Source organism: Mustela lutreola, chromosome 2 (genome assembly GCF_030435805.1).
Source record: "Mustela lutreola isolate mMusLut2 chromosome 2, mMusLut2.pri, whole genome shotgun sequence".
NCBI lineage: Eukaryota > Metazoa > Chordata > Mammalia > Carnivora > Mustelidae > Mustela > Mustela lutreola.
The window spans coordinates 117,061,759-117,079,661 of NC_081291.1; the positions used below are offsets into that span (position 1 = coordinate 117,061,759).

The window sequence follows — 17,903 nt, forward strand, 5'->3', positions numbered from 1 at the left end:
TTTGGGTCATATCCATACAAATGGAGAAGTTTCAAAAGTTTTAATTGAATCAGCACCTCTATATGATCCATAGCTTTCTGCCATACAGACTGCTTCTCCTCTGCACTGTGTCCAGGAATGGATAAGATATTGTGAATGTAGTTAAAGACTTCTTCCTGAAGAACACAAGACAATGCAACTTATTCATTCATTCACTCAAGCAATAGTCAATCACTATCCACTATCTGTAACAGTCTTGGTAAGTATCTACTATTTGGAGATGGTAAGCCACTTGTAGATAGTTAAGTTGCTGGAAAACTGACACTAAAGAGAATGAATTTAATGTTTAGGGTAGACTCTTGGAAGTTGCAAATCCACTCCAATTAATTTTGATCTCAATTCGTTAACCAAATGAGGGAATATCATATACTTTTATCTTTGGTGGAACCTATCTACATTCCTAATTTCATCTCACATCATGCCCTTCTCTATTATCCTTGTCCCTATCCTGCAATACTTTGCTGCTGGCTTTTGCTTGACTGGCTTCATCTCAAATTCCAAAACCCAGTCTCTATGTCACCTCCTCTGAGATTCCTTCCCTGGCTTCTCTGTAGAAGTCAGTTTCCCCAATATCTTCCCAAGTTGCGCCCATTTTCTCCTCTCAAGCACTCATCACATCTATAATTAAGTATCTGGTTTCCTTACTGTCAGTCTCCATCACTAGATTGTAAGTTCTAAAGTTGCAGCAACTAGACCTATTTTAATGATCAGTGTATACTGGGCTAATAGTAAGCACTTGATAAAAACCTGGTGAATAAATGAACAACAACAACAACAACAAAAACAAACCCAACACTGAATCAGCAAACAGATGTCCCAACATTTCTCCTGAATAGTTATACCTACTTAATAGTTATGTCTACCTAATAAGGGGAGGAGAGGACTGAGTAAGAAAAAAAGGGTAAAGCAGTCTCATAACTCACCTCCCTTAGAGGGTCACGTAAGTAGCAATCAATTATTTTGTCATATTGGTGTTCTCGTTCATACATAAACTCACAAATTTGATAGCTATAACATAAAAGGGAAAATTTCAGAGTACCAAATAGACAGGCAGTTATTAGCTTATTGTTTCAAGAGCTTTGCTCACAGAGGTTAGTGTCAAGAAAAATGAATATAGTAGATGTTATTTCTACTGTGAAATGAAGTTACAGTATTTAAGGGACAGGAGTGGCTGCCATTCCTCTAAATACACATTTAAAATGCTGCTGAATATGAATACTATATGTTAGAAGAAATTCCAAAGCTGGGTACAAAATAAATGTTAAAGCAACAATGTGTCACATAAAACCAGTTAATATATTAGTCATCAATTAAACTATATGATGTTTCTCTGTTGAATTAAATATGGCAAATGAAATAGTCAACAAATGAGATAAATGTTAACATAATGTATCTTATTTGTTATCTCAAATTCTGCACTGTTTAGAATATGTTTGAATAAGGTTACACAAAAATCTATTAAACAATGGAAATTTTAAGTAAAGAAAAACTAAACTAGTAAATCATAAGACTTACTTCATTTTCATACTAAAACAAATGCACAAGCACTTCAAATTTACTCAGTGTTAATTTACGCAAATGTAACTTAATTTCTAGACTTGAAAGACCAGAACTTTTGCATTTAGGCTTTCTGCTGTTATTTATATAGCTTTCTTAATCAAGGATTGGCAATGCATCAACTGGGCCTCCAGGTAGAGAAGTCTAAATTAGGATATGGGAACTAACGTATACGTTGAAAACAACTTACAATTCTGCTTTCTCTGCCATCCGGATGAGCCGACTCTCTTCAAACTGAACTATGCCTCCAGCCTGCAGCAATTCTAAAAGGACCTGAACATTTCAAATAAACACTTTGGAATCAACTTTTATTTACTAGCTCTGTAAGAGTCCACTCAGCTACACAAACTGTAACTTTTTTTTTTGGTTGGTCATATTACTTGAAGTTTTGGCTTGGCTTTCCCATGTATGAGGTACCAGAAGACTACCATCATAATGTTAGTGATACTGTAATTAAGTCTCACAAAAAGATAAATGGCTCTATTTTTCAAACATGGAAGGAATGTCATAGTGTTTATAAATAAAGTCTTATTAGACTATCTAATTAACCCTCCACTAAGCCAAAAATGTCCATGTATTTATCTGGTGCTTTAATAGCTCATGGTTCTTTAAAATCTAGTGTCCACAGGCAGTATCCATGTTTACATGTTAATTTCTCTAATTAAACACTGGGGTTTCTCATGGCAGCATTACTCACAAGAGGCAAATGGTGGAAACAACCCAAATGTCCCTTAATGGATAAATGGATGTACAAAATATGGTATATGCATAAAATGGAATATTATTCAGTCTTAAAAGGGAATGAAATCTGACACCTGCTAGAAGATGGATGAACCTTAAAAACATGCTAAGCAAAATAAGCCAGTCACAAAAGGACAAATACTGTGTGATTCCATTCATATGAAGTACCCAAAGTAGTCAAATTCAAAGTAGCCAAATTCGAAAGTGGAATGGTAGCTGTCAGGGGCTGAAAAAGGTGGTATTGGGGAGTTATGGTTTAATGGGTACAGAGTCTCAGTTCAGAAAGATAAAGTTCTGAAGATAGACGGTGATGATGGTTATACAACAATGACACAGACTTCAAGCCACTGATTTATATACTTAAAGTGGTTAAAATCAATTTTATGGTATATATATTTTACCATAAAAACAAACACACCCTGGAGTTCATATAATTAATCCTTACCACACCAAGTAGATGAATAAAAAAGTGACTAGGATGTTGAGACTGAATCATTAATATTTTTAAATAAACCTTAAAATAGAATAAAATCATTACATAGTCAATAGGACAATGTGAGAAAGCTTTCTCTTTTACTTAAGTTCAAGATCCAAAGGAACATGACCCTTCCTGAACTTTAGGAAAGCATTCAACAAAGTACTTTTCTAACACAGGAAACTGATTAACTCTTAAGTTAAACAAAGACAAAAAGGGGGAGAAGAAATGAAACCTATCTCTATTTTACTTTTCAGAACCCTAATTTGGTCCATTTTGAGCACTGTAATGTACTGTTAGACAGAACCATGGAGTGAACCCATCTCCTGGGAGCCTCAATTTGGAATAACATAATAGAAATGCCATTGCTGGAGCCAGTCTTACCAACTCAACAGAGCTGACTGTTACATTTTCAGGAATTGTGTATGCCGGTTGTTAAGCACAGCAATTGTTACAAAATTAAATTATATAAACTTATAATACACTAAACTTTAAAAAGTAATTAACATTCAAAACTTACCACTTCCCAATTATTTTACTACATTTTACTATGCATGCTCTTGGGGTTAGTTACTGCATCTGTATGGTGGAAATATTATATAAGGGGATGGTACTATGCATCTCTTCCCAGTTCTATGTTTAAAACATCATTTTGGTAGGCTGAAATCAGCCATAGAGATCCGTACTTACACTAGGGAAATTAGCAAATGCTGTAAAAATCAGGTGTTACTGTATCTTTAAGGGATGTAAAACAAATAAAAACAAAAGCCCACATGTCCTCCAAAGCCTAAAATATTTACTCTTTGGCCCATTACAAAAAAAAAAAAAAAATTTTAAAAATTTGCCAATCGCTGGATAAGAGAGTGATGGAAATAAGGCAATCAAACTTAAAAGTGTGCATGTCAGAATCATTATACTGTGCATAGCACAAAAAACTGTTATTATTTTTCCAGTATTCAAGAGCTGAGCACAGAAGTCACTTCGCTGATGGATCTGTGGGTTCTGTCACGCTTTCACTGTTGTGTCTTCATTTTATTCACTTAAATATTGAAAATATCAACCAACATTTGTATCAGAACTACACCTGGGGAACCAGTTGTTAAAATTTTATCAGCATACCACCAGAAAACACTCAAAAACACTGCAGACACCAATTTTTATACAAAACACATGACACAAGAGTGCTAGATTAGAAGGGACGGAAGGGGGTTCTGATCTTAGTTGTGAACTTGAGCAATTTACTGTATCAATTTTCTTATTTCTCAAATGAGTTGAGAAAAAACCTGGATAGTCTCAAAGGGGACTTCCAAAAGTACAGCACTACTATATGAGGATTACTTTTCAGTTTAACTTTTACATTTAGATTTGATTTTTATTTCTGTGTAGTTTTTTATATTAAAAGCGCTTATCATTTTATATAGTAACACCACACATACCATCATTCACTTTTCCTGCCAAGAGAGAAATGGGGCAAAGTGAGGGGGTCCACATTATTAGCTGTATTCAATATAATTTGAGATAACCAAAATGTTATCAGTCATTCTCTCTCCTAAGCTTGTCTGCAGCAGTCACTGGGACACAGCTGTGCAGGCAAAAGGGTCACCTTGCTATCCTCTGTTCTTTATCCGAGTCTCAACATTCCAGCTGTTGGGCACTATTACAATAAAAAGAAGGCCAGCATAGCCCTGCAAGTACTTATATTTTGTAGCTTGCTTACCTGACAGATTCTGGCCATCAATTTTAAATAGGCTCTGTTGGGGCGCCTGGGTGGCTCAGTGGGTTAAAGCCTCTGCCTTTGGCTCAGGTCATGATCCCAGGGTCCTGGGATCAAGCCCTGCATCAGGCTCCCTCCTGCCTCCACCCCACCCCCTGCCTGCCTCTCTGTCTACTTGTGATCTCTGTCCGTCAAATAAATTAAAAAAAAAAAAAAAAGACAGCTGCAAAGGCTTCTATCCTTTAAAAAAAAAAAAAAAGTAGGCTCTCTTCGTGCTCACAGTTATAGGGGGGTAATCTTTGAAGGCTACTCCTGGGAGAGACACTCAAAGTGACTTAACTAGAAAGAAGTGGTAACCAAACAGTTATAATCTCTTAGTGATTAGTGAAGCGACAGATGGGATTCTAGTCTCCAGAAATGTTTACCCCTAATGCAGGGGGGCTATAGGACACTCCCTAAAGTTGGATGTCCCAATACTCAAGAGCCTGCAGCCTTTCTGGTTCAGAGCCACAGCAGCTAGGGTGGTTATCAGATAAATGGCCCAGGCAGAAAGCAGAACACAACAGGTGCCAACTGCTGTGACTTCATAGAGAAGGATGAGTAACTCTTTTTGATGTCATGGTGAATGCAGACAAGTCCAGCCTGCCTAAGAATTTAGTTTGATATAAATTGTTTACAAGTGTACCTTTAACAACTACCCACACTATTTTCTGGTTGCCGCCATCTAGCACAGTATTAGGATTTGGCACAAGTAACTTTCCCCTTTCTTTCATGATGTCTAGCACAGAAGGATTCTTTCTAGCTTTTTCTGTCCTCTTTCCCATCCTTTAGCAAAAAGAGTTCCAGTAGTTCATACCTGCTGTCTTTCAGAGTGTCGGGAGTCATCATCAGGACTACAGAGGAATTCAAGGACCTGGTGAAAGAAAAGGTATTTTCTTTACTGGATACCAACATGGATGCCATAACACTGTAGTAATGAAAATAACAGGAAACACCCTTTCTGTATCATCAATTCACTCACACTTGGCCATAACAAGCCCCACAGATATATGGCTTCCTGACTAGCCTGTCAGAAGACACAGCAGGTTCAAGGATGTCAACAACTTAATATGTATCTATCTTATCCTTACTATTCAGAAACATGGCAGGAAGATAGCGCCATCTGTACACCTTAACCTTAAGATCCCTGAATACAATGGACCAGGCAAAGCATGGACTTTACAGAGTCAGGCCACCTGAATTTATTTGAGTCTTAACCTCTTTAACATTTAATAACAACACTTACTGCTGATAATAATACTTATTAAGTATGGACTTGGATGAGTGACATAACCCCTCCAAGGCTTTAGTTTCCTCATCTGCAGAACAGAAGGTACCAACAATACCAATCTCAGGGCTACCAATACAATGGCAATGAGTCAACACATACATATAAAACCCTGGAACAGGAGCGCCTGAGTGGCTCAGTTGGTTAAGCATCTGTCTGCCTTTGGTTCAGGTCAGGAACCCCTGATGCTGGGATCAAGTCCCAATTTGGGCTCCCTGCTCAGCCAGGAGCCTGCCTTTACCTCTCCCTCTGCCGCTTCCCCTGCTTGTGCTCTCTCAAATGAATAAACAAAATCTTTAAAACAAAGCAAAAAAACCCTGGAACAGAGCCTGGTACTATGAAGTGTTCAATAAATGCTAGTCATTACTGGGAACTTTCTCCAAATAAAAAGTGTTTTCTTTGCCACCTGCCTATGGATATACAGAAGATATCTAACTGGGATTAGGAGATACCTTCAGAGACAAAGTCACGTATAGGGAAATTCAGACTTTCTAATAATGATCTGTCTTCCAGATGATCAACATCATAGACGTGCTACCAACGAGAGGCATGAATTCTTAAATTGAAAAATTCTTGAGCAAAGAATTCTAGGCAATTTAGAGCAACAGAATAACAGCGAACGAAAATTTCTATAAACCAATCTCCACAAGCCATACTCCCAAGATAGCAAGTTACTAGGTGAAGTCATACTATCCAGACACAACATCAAAAAATTGACAACTAATTTAATCCAAATTAAAAACCAGACCAGGCACCTACCTGATAAGACATTTACCTGCTAGGCTATTACATTAAGAAAATGTGTAGTCCAGTCATTTCCTATGAGCAGTAAAGAGAATAAAACCAATTCTCATCATTAAAGACACGCACCTGATCAAAAAGGGTTCTGTTTACAAACAAGGTATTGTCAGGCTTTGCAAGCTGCCGGGCAAGGAATGTGAAGAGACACCCAACTTGTGAGGGAGTGAAATCGGAATTCTCCACCATAACCTGGTGAGCAAAAGAGACCAGTTACTCCATACACCATCTGGTTTGACACAAAATTATACCATTAGAAAGGTGGCGAGAAGCCCTATTACTCTTCGAAGATCAGGAAAAGATTCTTTTATAGAATCTTTTGGATTCAATGGAGTTCAATGCCAGGAGCACAAACTATTTTCATATTCTGAAAGGAAAACATTTCAGTGATTTTTGGTATACTTCTAGGCACAACTGGGTAAGAACTGAATTGCCAGAGCTGGCTTTTGAAGAAATATTAAACATGTTTCCCTCTGGAATTCTTAAAAGAGAATCCTTCTAAAGTTAAATTTAAATTAAGTTTAAGTAACCATACCAAAAAGCTGCCTACCAACACAGGAAGAAGAGAGCAATTCTGGGGTTTAAAGGTACGTTAACCTGAAGGCACAGGAAAAGATATTCAATATCACTAATCATTGGGAAATGCAAGTCAAGACCACAGTGAGGTACCACCTCATACCTGCCACATTGGCTAGTATCAGAAAGACAAGAAAGAGCACCTGTCAAGGAAGGATATAGAGAAAAGGGAAGACTCATGCACACTGTGGGTAGGAATGTAATTGGTGCAGCACTGTGGTAAATAGTATGGAGGTTCCTCAAAAAACAAAGTAGTATGATCTAGGAATTCCATCTCTAAATATTTATCTGAAGAAAACAAAACCCTAATTCAAAAAGATACATGCACCTCTATGTTTACTGCAGCATTACTTACAATGGCCAAGCTATGGAAGCAGCCTACATTCCATCGACAGATGAATGGATGAAGAGGTGGTATGTCACACACACACATACATGTATACATACACACCCCCATACAGTGGAGTATTACTCAGTCACAAAGAAGAATGAAATCTTACCAGGTGTAACAACATGGATGGACATTATGCTAAATAGAATAAGTTAGAGAAAGACAAATACCATATGATTTCACTTATATGTGAAATCTAAAACACAAAGCAAACAAAACAGAAACAGACGGATAGGCACAGAGAACAAACTGATGGCTGCCAGAGGGGAGGAGAGGACGTGATTAAACAAAACAGGCAAATGGGATTAAGAGGTACAAATTTCCAGTTATAAAATAAATAAGACACAGAGATGAAATGTACAGCATAAGGAAGTCAATAATATTGCAACAGTTTTGTGTAGTGACAGATGGTAACTAACTAGACTTACTGCAATAGCCATTTCATGTATGTAAATATTGAATCGCTTGCTATGTTATATACCTGAAACCAGTATAATGTTGTATGTCCATTATTCTACAATAAAAATTATTATTTTTTTTTTTTAAAGCAAGATAACTTGAGAGTGAAGGTGTCCCAGAAAAGGAAGTCCGCTAGCCCAGGAATCAGTGAAGTGAATGGCTTCTGCCCTGTCTACAAGCAGTTCCTTGGACAAATGGTTTCGGGCAACAAGCTTGTTACAAGCACATACAGTTATCCAATCATAATCACTCCTCTGGTTTGAATGAGCTCTCACCTCCTGTCTACCTCCTGGGTGTAAGATGGAAAGGGAAACGCATTCAGGTAATCAGTAAGAAAGCAAGGAGAATCAAGTAACAAATCTGAAATAAAAGGCACAATGTGGGGATGTCTGAGTCGCTCAGTCAGTTAAGCATCTGCCTTTGGCTCAGGTCATGATCCCAGGGTCCTGGGTTCAAGACCACATCAGGCTCCCTGCTCACTGAGGAGCCTGCTTGTCCCTCTCCTCCCCACTCGTGTACTCTCTCTCACTATCTCTGTTTTTCTTTCTCCAATAAGTGAATAAAAAATCTTAAAAAACAAATAAATAAAAGGCACAATGTGACCAACATTATGAAAGAACATATGGTTATAAAAGCATGGTGGAGAAAATGAGAAAGGGAATTTGAAAAGAAACGAGAAAAGTTTGGAAAGGAGAGAGTTACCAAGGCAGAGAGAAGAGTGTGAGCAAAAGCATGGACACAGGAAAACACAAGTGTGTTTGAAGAAACGATGTGTTCCACTAGAATGTAGCAGCATGCATGAGGAGGAGAGAGATAGCAGACTGAAAAGACGAGGCCTCAAATGTCATTCCAAGGAATCTAGAGTTTATTCCACAGAAAACTGGGGTGCTACTAAACATGTTCAACAGGAGATCTGGTTGTGATCAGCACTGCACTTGGGAAAATTATTCAGTTGGCAGTGAACAGGATAAAATAACACAAGGAAGAATTAAAAGATAAAGAGCCCAGGTGAGATGCATGTGACTGCAGGGGTCTAACAGAGAGACAAGGTGGTCTGAACCAGGATGGTGATCATGAAAACAGAAGCAGGAACAGGTGCAAAAGGCCCTGCAGAGAGGATGGCAACAGGACAAGGATTTACCTGAGTGGAAACGTGTGGCTAAAGGAGGAATAAACAACGACAGACTTGGGCCTGATAGGCACTTCCGACGATGACACCATCAGCAAAGAGAGAAAATGCAGAATACAGGGAAGGAAGATCAGGTATTTCTGGGATTAGCCGAACAACCAACTGTCTCATCCATTGATGGTCCTGTTCCCTTGGTTGTCCTGTTCCCTCTCATACTCTCACCTGAAGATCAAGTGTAAGACTGCTCCTGTTGTAAAATGTTCCCTCAGGGCACACAGCTTTTGGCCTACCTCTTCCTATTTTGCTAGCAGTGTACCCCTTTCTTTAAGTCGTCCTGCTTTAGTCTGGCAACCACAGCTTGCTCAAGTGCATAATTCTTCATTACCACAGTTGGAGAATACTTCAAGTTATAATCTTTGAGGTTTCTAAGTTCCAACTGACAATATTCAAAGAACTCTCTATCGCTTTAAGATACTCCATCATCACTCCCTTGCCGTGCGCAGGTGCTTTCCTAGACTCAACTTTTGGGCCCAGCTACTGCTCCGCTTGGCTTTTCCCCATCCTTTCACTCTCTAGGTATGGACCACTTTACCAACTGATCCTAGAAACACCTTCTGAGAAAACACTTCTAACTCTCAGCCAATTCCCTTGGCACCTCACCAAGTGTCTAACAGTTATCATCCTCAAAATTCTGATCTCTCTCCATTCTTCTCTTACCTATTCCAGGAACCAGGCTTAAAAAAATTTTCTGAGCAATCTTATATAAAGTCACAAAGTAACAGCTTTTCACTTCCATGTCTGTAGTCATTCAGACACATAGTATCACCTTAGCTCTGATGCTCATCCAGTTCTCTGGTGCTTGCTGCCATTCCCATGTTCACTGGCTCTGTCAGCAGCACACTTGTTAATAGGACTCTCTCATCAGAAATGAGAAAATAATCTCAAGAGTTCAATCTTCAATGACCCAAGGTAGGCAATACAAAACAATATACGAGGGTAGCAATTCACCAACTGTAATAGTTTAAGTACTTCACGGAGTGCTATTTTCTTCATCTGGATTGTTCCTCCAACTTGGCACAGTTTTAAATTCAAACTCCCATTCACTCAACTTGCAAACATGTCTTGACCACTTACCAGCATGCACGCATTGTGCTGGACATACTTGGGGCATGTTAAAACAATGACACACACAAAAATCCTTATAGTCTCTGCTTAACGGAAACTCAACTTTATTTTCCAGGCAGGAAAATAAACCTGTAAATAATTCCCTTACAGCGTGCCATGTGCTGCATAAGTATGAACATGGAGAAGGGGCAACTAATCAAACTCAAAGTGTGGAAAGGATTCTAAAGGAGTTTCTCGTGGATGATATTTGAGTTCTGTCTTGGAAAATGGTTAGGAATTTGCCAGGCGGGGAAAGGGAAGGAAGGGCATGATGGGATGAAAGGAAACTCACACAAAGAACGTAAGACATAGAGATGATGCAGTTTAGTGAATCGCAATAATTTAATACAGTTGAGAAGTTCATTAATACAAAGAATGTGTGTGCCACAGGGGGTGTGTCAGGGACAGGAGAAGAGAGCAATTATAAAGAAGTAATCAGGGACCAGAAAATACAGAAGGATCTTGGATATCATATTCGACAAACTTCAGATGAGTATGACAGAAATCAGGAATTGTGCTCTAACATCTGCTCTTCCTTCCTAACTTAGAAACAGAACTCCTCATTTTAGGCTAAACACATGGTCACCCATAACATGGAGTACATTTCTCAATCTCTCTTAGCAGCTGAGAAGCAATATATCTAAGTTCTGATCAATATGTTGTAAGCTGAATTGTAGTATACAACTTCTAAAAAGTCTTCTTAGAGAGAGGAAACTCTCTGCTTCATCTCTTTCTGCATTCAGACTGGCTAGAATGTTCAGGTGATGGCTAGAGCCATCCATTGGATCAAAGACAGAAACCATGTACTAAGAATAACAACAGTTAAAGCAGAAGGCATCTGCATCCCTGGTAAGTCCGTGAAGCCACTCTACTAGAACAGGTTGCTGACCTCCAGACTTTCATGAGAAAAATAAACTCCCATCACAATTAAACTATTGTTATTTTGATTTTCTCTCACAGTGGAACTTAATTCCAACTGATCCAATAGGGAGCCACAGAAGAATAAAAGAAAGGCAAGATCACAAACTAAAGGAGGACAAGACTGTTTAAGAGACCCAAGTAAAAATTCTCCACACCCCCTACCTGGATCAAACTGGCATTATTTGGAGGCTGAGCAAATCCTAGTCTCATATTCATCAGTGCCTATGTTACAAGGTCAATAAATAGCTCAAATAAGATAATGTATATAAATGTGTTTTGAAAACTATAAAGAGCTATTATAAATGTAATGCATTAGTGTAATACACAATTAGAGAATGTTTTGATTTGCTCTCTTGCCCAAAATAATCTAAAATTCACTAAAAGGAAGAAACCTCCATTTTACAGCCAAATGAACAGGATGAAAATTCTCAGATTTCAACTACAAGAAGAAACTGGCCTGGTTCAAGCTGTGCAGATGGAAAGGAAAAGAATCTGTCTCTGCATTCATTCATTTGCAGTAGCATGGATCTCAAAATAGCTTTGGACTGAATCTGGTTAGATTTAAACTGAGATGATCATCTCTGTGTGCCTCTAATCCTTCTAAGTTGTGCCCACCATCTCAGTGCCATGGTCAGATGACAGTACCAACTAAGCAACACAGCATGGCTGGTATGAGATGGAAGAAAATTCTTCACATTAATTATTTTCTCAAAGCATTCTGAGTTAGTCACAATTATTTCACATAATCATACTGATAAAGCAACTACCACAATATGCATTTCACAGTAGTACCTTATATCCTATATCTGGTCTACAGCTGAAATACATTTTTTAAAATGATTAGTATTTTATTCAGGTTTGAAAGACAAAGATATCACAATAAAATTTTTAAATGAATTGAACACACTGCTTCATTAAAGAGGATCATTTTAGAACTTGCTGTAAAACAATTCAGCTTTCTTTTTTTTTTTTTTTTTTTTTTTTTTTTTTTTTTTTTTTAAGATTTATTTATTTGACAGAGAGAAATCACAAGTAGACAGAGAGGCAGCCAGAGAGAGAGAGAGAGAGGGAAGCAGGCTCCCTGCTGAGCAGAGAGCCCGATGCGGGACTCGATCCCAGGACCCTGAGATCATGACCTGAGCCGAAGGCAGCGGCTTAATCCACTGAGCCACCCAGGCGCCCACAATTCAGCTTTCTTAAAATAAACACCAATACGGGGCACCTGGTGGCTCAGTTGGTTAAGTATATGACTTGATTTTGGCTCAAGTCATGACCTCAGGATATGTGATCGAGTCCTGCATCAGGCTCCACACTGGGCATGGAGCCTGCATAAGATTTTCTCTAACCCTCTCCCTATAACCCTCCCCCCAATAAACAAACAAACAAACATCAATACAAAGACATCTATTCTCAGAATACTTACTTTCAACAAAATATCCACAATTCTTTGTTGATATTCTACAGCTTGCTTGTCATTTTTAAAATCTTCAAAGGTCTAACAGGAAGAAATTTTTAAAAATAATTATTTGCAAATGTTAGAAGGAAACAAGTTATTAAATTTTTATTAATAGTCTGGTAAAATCCCAAATAAGGTAACCATTCCTCATCAGGTTTTTCCTTATATACCTTTAAATAATAAGTTGCTTTTAGTGAGTTAGGTAGAAAGCTATAGCATATACTATTGCATGGTATCATGGGACTTGAAAAATTAATAGTAAGTATAAAAATATAGCAACTATCACACTACCAAAGAGCGATTTGAGAAAGTTCATAGGCAATGAAAAAGAAAAAACACTAATGACAAAAGGCAACTTTTGAACAAGGGTTTGAGAAGATGAACTACAGGTTACATGCTCTGCCATCATTCCCACTACATTTTGGAAATAATAGCTGAAGTACAGTTCATTAACTTTCCTGAAAAATAACTTTCATCATTTCCATGACAACTAAAAACAAAATGATATTCAATGATAGGTAATTTCCTAAAAATTATGCTAAAACCATCACAATGTTAAAATCCTCAAGCCTACACACACAAAGATTAGGTGTTTTATTTTCAAAACACTGCCAACTATAGCACTTTTATATCCCTGTGCAAGTAGTGCCAAATATATTTTCAAAGAATATACACCAAAGTAAATGACAGCGTCAGATTCTGAAAATACCTAATACTTACAAAATGCATATATGAGAATAAGAATTGTGTTCACTACCAAAAAACTGAAATGAAATTATTTATTAAGTAATAAAAATGATGAAAGAATTGAAGATCTTTTCCCTGGTTTTCATGTAGCACATGTGGGTCTTAGAAATATCTGAATCCATACACCAATAATTTACTGCTTATTTTCAAAAAAAAAAAAAACCTATATATTGTCCCACTTAAAAATTAAATGATTACGGGGCACCTGGGTGGCTCAGTGGCCTCTGCCTTCAGCTCAGGTCATGATCCTGGAGTCCCGGGACTCCAGGATCAAGCCCCGCAACGGGCTCTCTGCTCAGCAGGGAGCCTGCTTCCCCCTTTCTCTCTGCCTGCCTCTCTGCCTACTTGTGATCTCTGTCTGTCAAGTGAATAAATAAAATCTTTTAAAAATAAATAATAAATAAAAATTTAAATGATTAGATTAAAAAAAAAAGAAGGAATTTCACAGCCATCAACTTCCAAGACTACATCATGGTTACATTCAACCTAAATACTGTTACCCTGTAAATGGGCCCTGAACTTCCCCAACTTCTCCCAAGTACCTCTCCTCATGATGTTTTCCAGTTAGCATGCCCTTCCTTCTACTTTCCTGACACACACTAAGTGCTTTAAACAAATGGATGCTTGTCTGCTTAATGACAGACAAAAACAGAATCTTTTCTTTTTTAAAAACTATTTCTTCAACTAAACTATTTTGCTGTCACTTAATTGGAAAATGCTGACACAAGTTACCAAGGAGACTGTAGGAACTCTCAATCTGGGAACTCAAATAGAAGATATTTTAATGTTTAAGTGGGTTAAATATTACCCTGTCTAAAGACAGAAAGATGAACCAGAAAGTCTCTCAGTTCTATCTGCAGGTTTACAAAAACAACAAACATGAACACACTAACACAAACACATAACTCTACCCTGACCCCATCTTGCCAAAGTGAGAGGTCACTTTGCAGATACAAATAGACAGTATTATCTGCTAATACAAATGCTATTCAACGAAAACACAAAATCATGGAGAATTAACATCGGTATTAAAAAGCAACAGCAGTGACAGCTAGTAAAAAAGAACTTCTCGTCTATTTTCCTTTTTGGCAGCATGTACTCACTACTTTGAAACAGATACTGAACATTTACTTCTATAAACATAATTAAGTGGTAATACACCACAGTATGAATATTATGATATACATAATGACATATTTTGGTTGAACTTAACAGCTGCCACTACCATGGTGTATCACTATTAAAACACTATTATTCCAAGGGCGCCTGGGTGGCTCAGTGGGTTAAAGCCTCTGCCTGCAGCTCAGGTCATGATCCCAGGGTCCTGGGATCGAGCCCCGCATCGGGCTCCCTACTCAGCAAGGAGCCTACTTCCCCCCGTCTCTCTCTGCCTGCCTCTCTGCCTACTTGTGATCTCTGTCAAATAAATAAATAAAATCTTTAAAAACAAAAACAAAAACAAAAAAACATTATCATTCCACAAAGACGCTTCTACTTATACAATGCTTGGTGAGAGGAATAACATGCAAAGATGGCCTAATGGAGAATGACACAGTGCATGAAGTACAAAGGCATACAAGCCACCCTTGGGAGAAAAGACATGACCAAAAGTAAAATAGGAGAACTAGAAAACATAAATGAAAAGAACTAAGAAAATGAAATTTAAATTAAAAGGTAAAACAGATCAAAGAAAAGGTGACAAATAAAGATAAAGAAAATACAACACACAAATAATTGCAGTTTAAGATAAAATACAAAATAATGAAGTAGAAAAAGCACTTAAATCTGTAATTCAAGAAAACTTTCTTGAAATAAAGACATGAATTGACACCCTGAAAAGGCCTACAGTATACATGGTAAAAACAACCCCAAATAATCAATTCTGAGTGATATCTTTGAACAAAACTGTTAGTCTTTAAAGACACACTAGACTGGTAGAAAACATTTGGTAAGCTTATGTAATCTGATAAAGAACTTGCATTTAAAATTTGTAAAGAACTTTTAAAACCAGACAAGAAAATAAACACAATTTTAAAAAAATGAACAGATATTCTCACCAAAGAGAATATATGAATGACAAACTTATCTTCTCTACAATCTATCTTAATGAAAAGATGCTTAATATCATTAGTCAGAAGGAAAATATAGATAAAAACCACGAGATACCACCACACACCTTTTAGAATGGTCAATTTAAAAAGATCAACTAAAGCCAAGTGTTGGTGAGATGAAGGAATGATTGATACTCATCTATACTTCTAGTAGGAATGTAAAATGGTAGAACCACTTTAGAAAACAGCATGTCAGTTTCTGACAAAGTAAAAGAATACATTTAACAAAAGACCCAGCAATTCTAGCTTTTAGTATTTACTCAAGAGAAACAGAAATGTATGTCCATACAAAGGCCTTTATGTAGATGTTCATAATAGCTGTATTCATAAGAGCCTAAAACACAAAACAACTTCAAGGACCATCTACTGGTGAACAGATCAGCAAATTGTATACTCACAAAATGGAAAATTATACAGCCATAAAAAGGGAAAAATTGGTTAGGAAGAAGACAGTGGCAGAGTAGAAGGACCGTAGGCTCGCCTAGTCCCACAAATACAACTAGGTAACTATCAAATCATCCTACATACACCAGAAATTGACCTGAAGACTGACAGAACAAACTCCACAACTAAAGGGAGAAAAGAGGCTACACTGAAGAAGGCATAAAGCATGGAGACGTGGTTTAGAGAAGCAAAGGGTTGAAGCTGCTGTGAAAAGGAGGGAGAGAGGTCACAGCAAAGTGAGAATAAGAGTGAGAGAAAGAGAGAGAGAGAGAGAGGAGCACCCAGGAGAATGCATAAGGAAAACATTTCCCTAAAACCACTGACTTAGGAAATGAGAGGGGCTGAGTTTTATGACTTCTTGCAACAAGCAAGGCTTAAAGCCTGGAATTTTAAAGGTCAGCAGGCTTGGCTGGGATAGAGCCTAGAAGGTACTGCAGTACTCCTGGAGAGAAGGCAGACAAACAATTTGGGGGCAGATACCATGGAAACAGCAATCTGAAGAGTGCCTGAGGGACACAGTGGGAGATTATTTGCTCTTCTGAAGCATATCCCTGAGAGGCAATGTTCATGGGCATACTCCCTCCCAGAAAGGAGCTGGCTGGTGCTACAACTCAGTATAAACAAAGAGCCACCTGCAGGTAATACTGGCTGACTAACTTGCTTTCACCCCAGCCCAACCCCTCTGAGCTCTAGTAGAACTGCTCTTCTCAGTCACACTTCCCTCAGTCCCAGCTTGGTGAGCCCCTCCCCAAGAACACCCGCACTAAGTAGCCTGACCAGAGAGTTTTGCAGGGCCTCAGTTCCAGTGTAGGTGGTGACAGGTCTCATTTTACAAGCAGATCAGAGTAAACCTAGTTAAAACTCACCACATTCAGGCCAGGGATGAAACAATGTCCACAGCAAGCAAGGAAAGTCTCTGCAGATGACTGGCATGAAGGATAGAGCAGCCAGAACACAACAGAACACACACAGTACACACTGATGACATTCCCTGAAGTGACAGGCCCTGGACACTACATGACCTCTTCATCATAAGGCCATTACTTCCAGGAGCAGGACACATAACTGGCTTTTCTAACCCTCATAAGGTGGCAGCAATTTAGACAAAATGTGAAGACAGGAATTTATCCTAAATGAAAGAACAAGACAGAGCAAGAAATAACAGTCAGAGATCTAAGTGAAACAGATACATGTAACATGCCTTATGGAGAATTTAAAGCAACAATCATAGGACAACACGCTGGGTTTGAGAAAAGAACAGAAGACATCAATAAGACCCTTACCACAAACATAAAAGAGTTTAAAAAGAAAGATGAAGAGCGTAATAAACGAGATTAGAAACACATTTGATGCAGTGAACAGCAGGCTGGAAGAGTTGAGGAATGAATTGATGACCTAGAAGAAACAGTATCAGAAAGCAATGAAGCTGAACAAAAGAGAGAAAAAATTATGCAACAAGAATAGACTCAGGGAATTCAGTTACTCTACTAAATATAATATAATAACATTCATATTAAAGGCATTTAGAAGAAGAAAGAGAAAAGGGGGCAGAAAATTTATTTTAAGAAATAATGGCTAAAAATTTCCCTAATCTGGGGAAGGGAACAGACTTACAGATCCAAGAGGCAAAGAGAACTCCCATCAAAATCAACAAAAGCAGGCCAAAACCAAGACATACCATAATTAAAATGGCAAAATATAGTGATAAAAAAAAATGTTAAAAGCAACAAAAGAAGTCATTAACTTACAAGGGAAAACCTATAAGGCTAGGGTTTTCTTTTCAAAGAGATTTTTCAACAGAAATCTTCGCAGGCCAGAAGGGAGTGGCACAATACAGTCAAAATGCTGACTAGG

General features: G+C 38.0%; 1 protein-coding gene across 2 annotated transcripts in view; it reads right to left on the bottom strand.

The window, feature by feature from the left end:
• VPS8 (VPS8 subunit of CORVET complex) overlaps nucleotides 1-17,903 on the bottom strand; it is a 247,367-nt gene that overhangs the window by 109,176 nt on the left and 120,288 nt on the right. For both annotated transcript variants that reach the window (XM_059163253.1, XM_059163252.1), the window contains exons 28-33: nucleotides 12,715-12,786; nucleotides 6,724-6,843; nucleotides 5,383-5,439; nucleotides 1,787-1,869; nucleotides 963-1,047; nucleotides 57-155 (exon numbers count right to left, since the gene is read on the bottom strand). In XM_059163253.1, coding sequence (XP_059019236.1) covers nucleotides 57-155; nucleotides 963-1,047; nucleotides 1,787-1,869; nucleotides 5,383-5,439; nucleotides 6,724-6,843; nucleotides 12,715-12,786 — 516 coding nt within the window. The remainder of the gene's footprint in view (nucleotides 1-56; nucleotides 156-962; nucleotides 1,048-1,786; nucleotides 1,870-5,382; nucleotides 5,440-6,723; nucleotides 6,844-12,714; nucleotides 12,787-17,903) is intronic.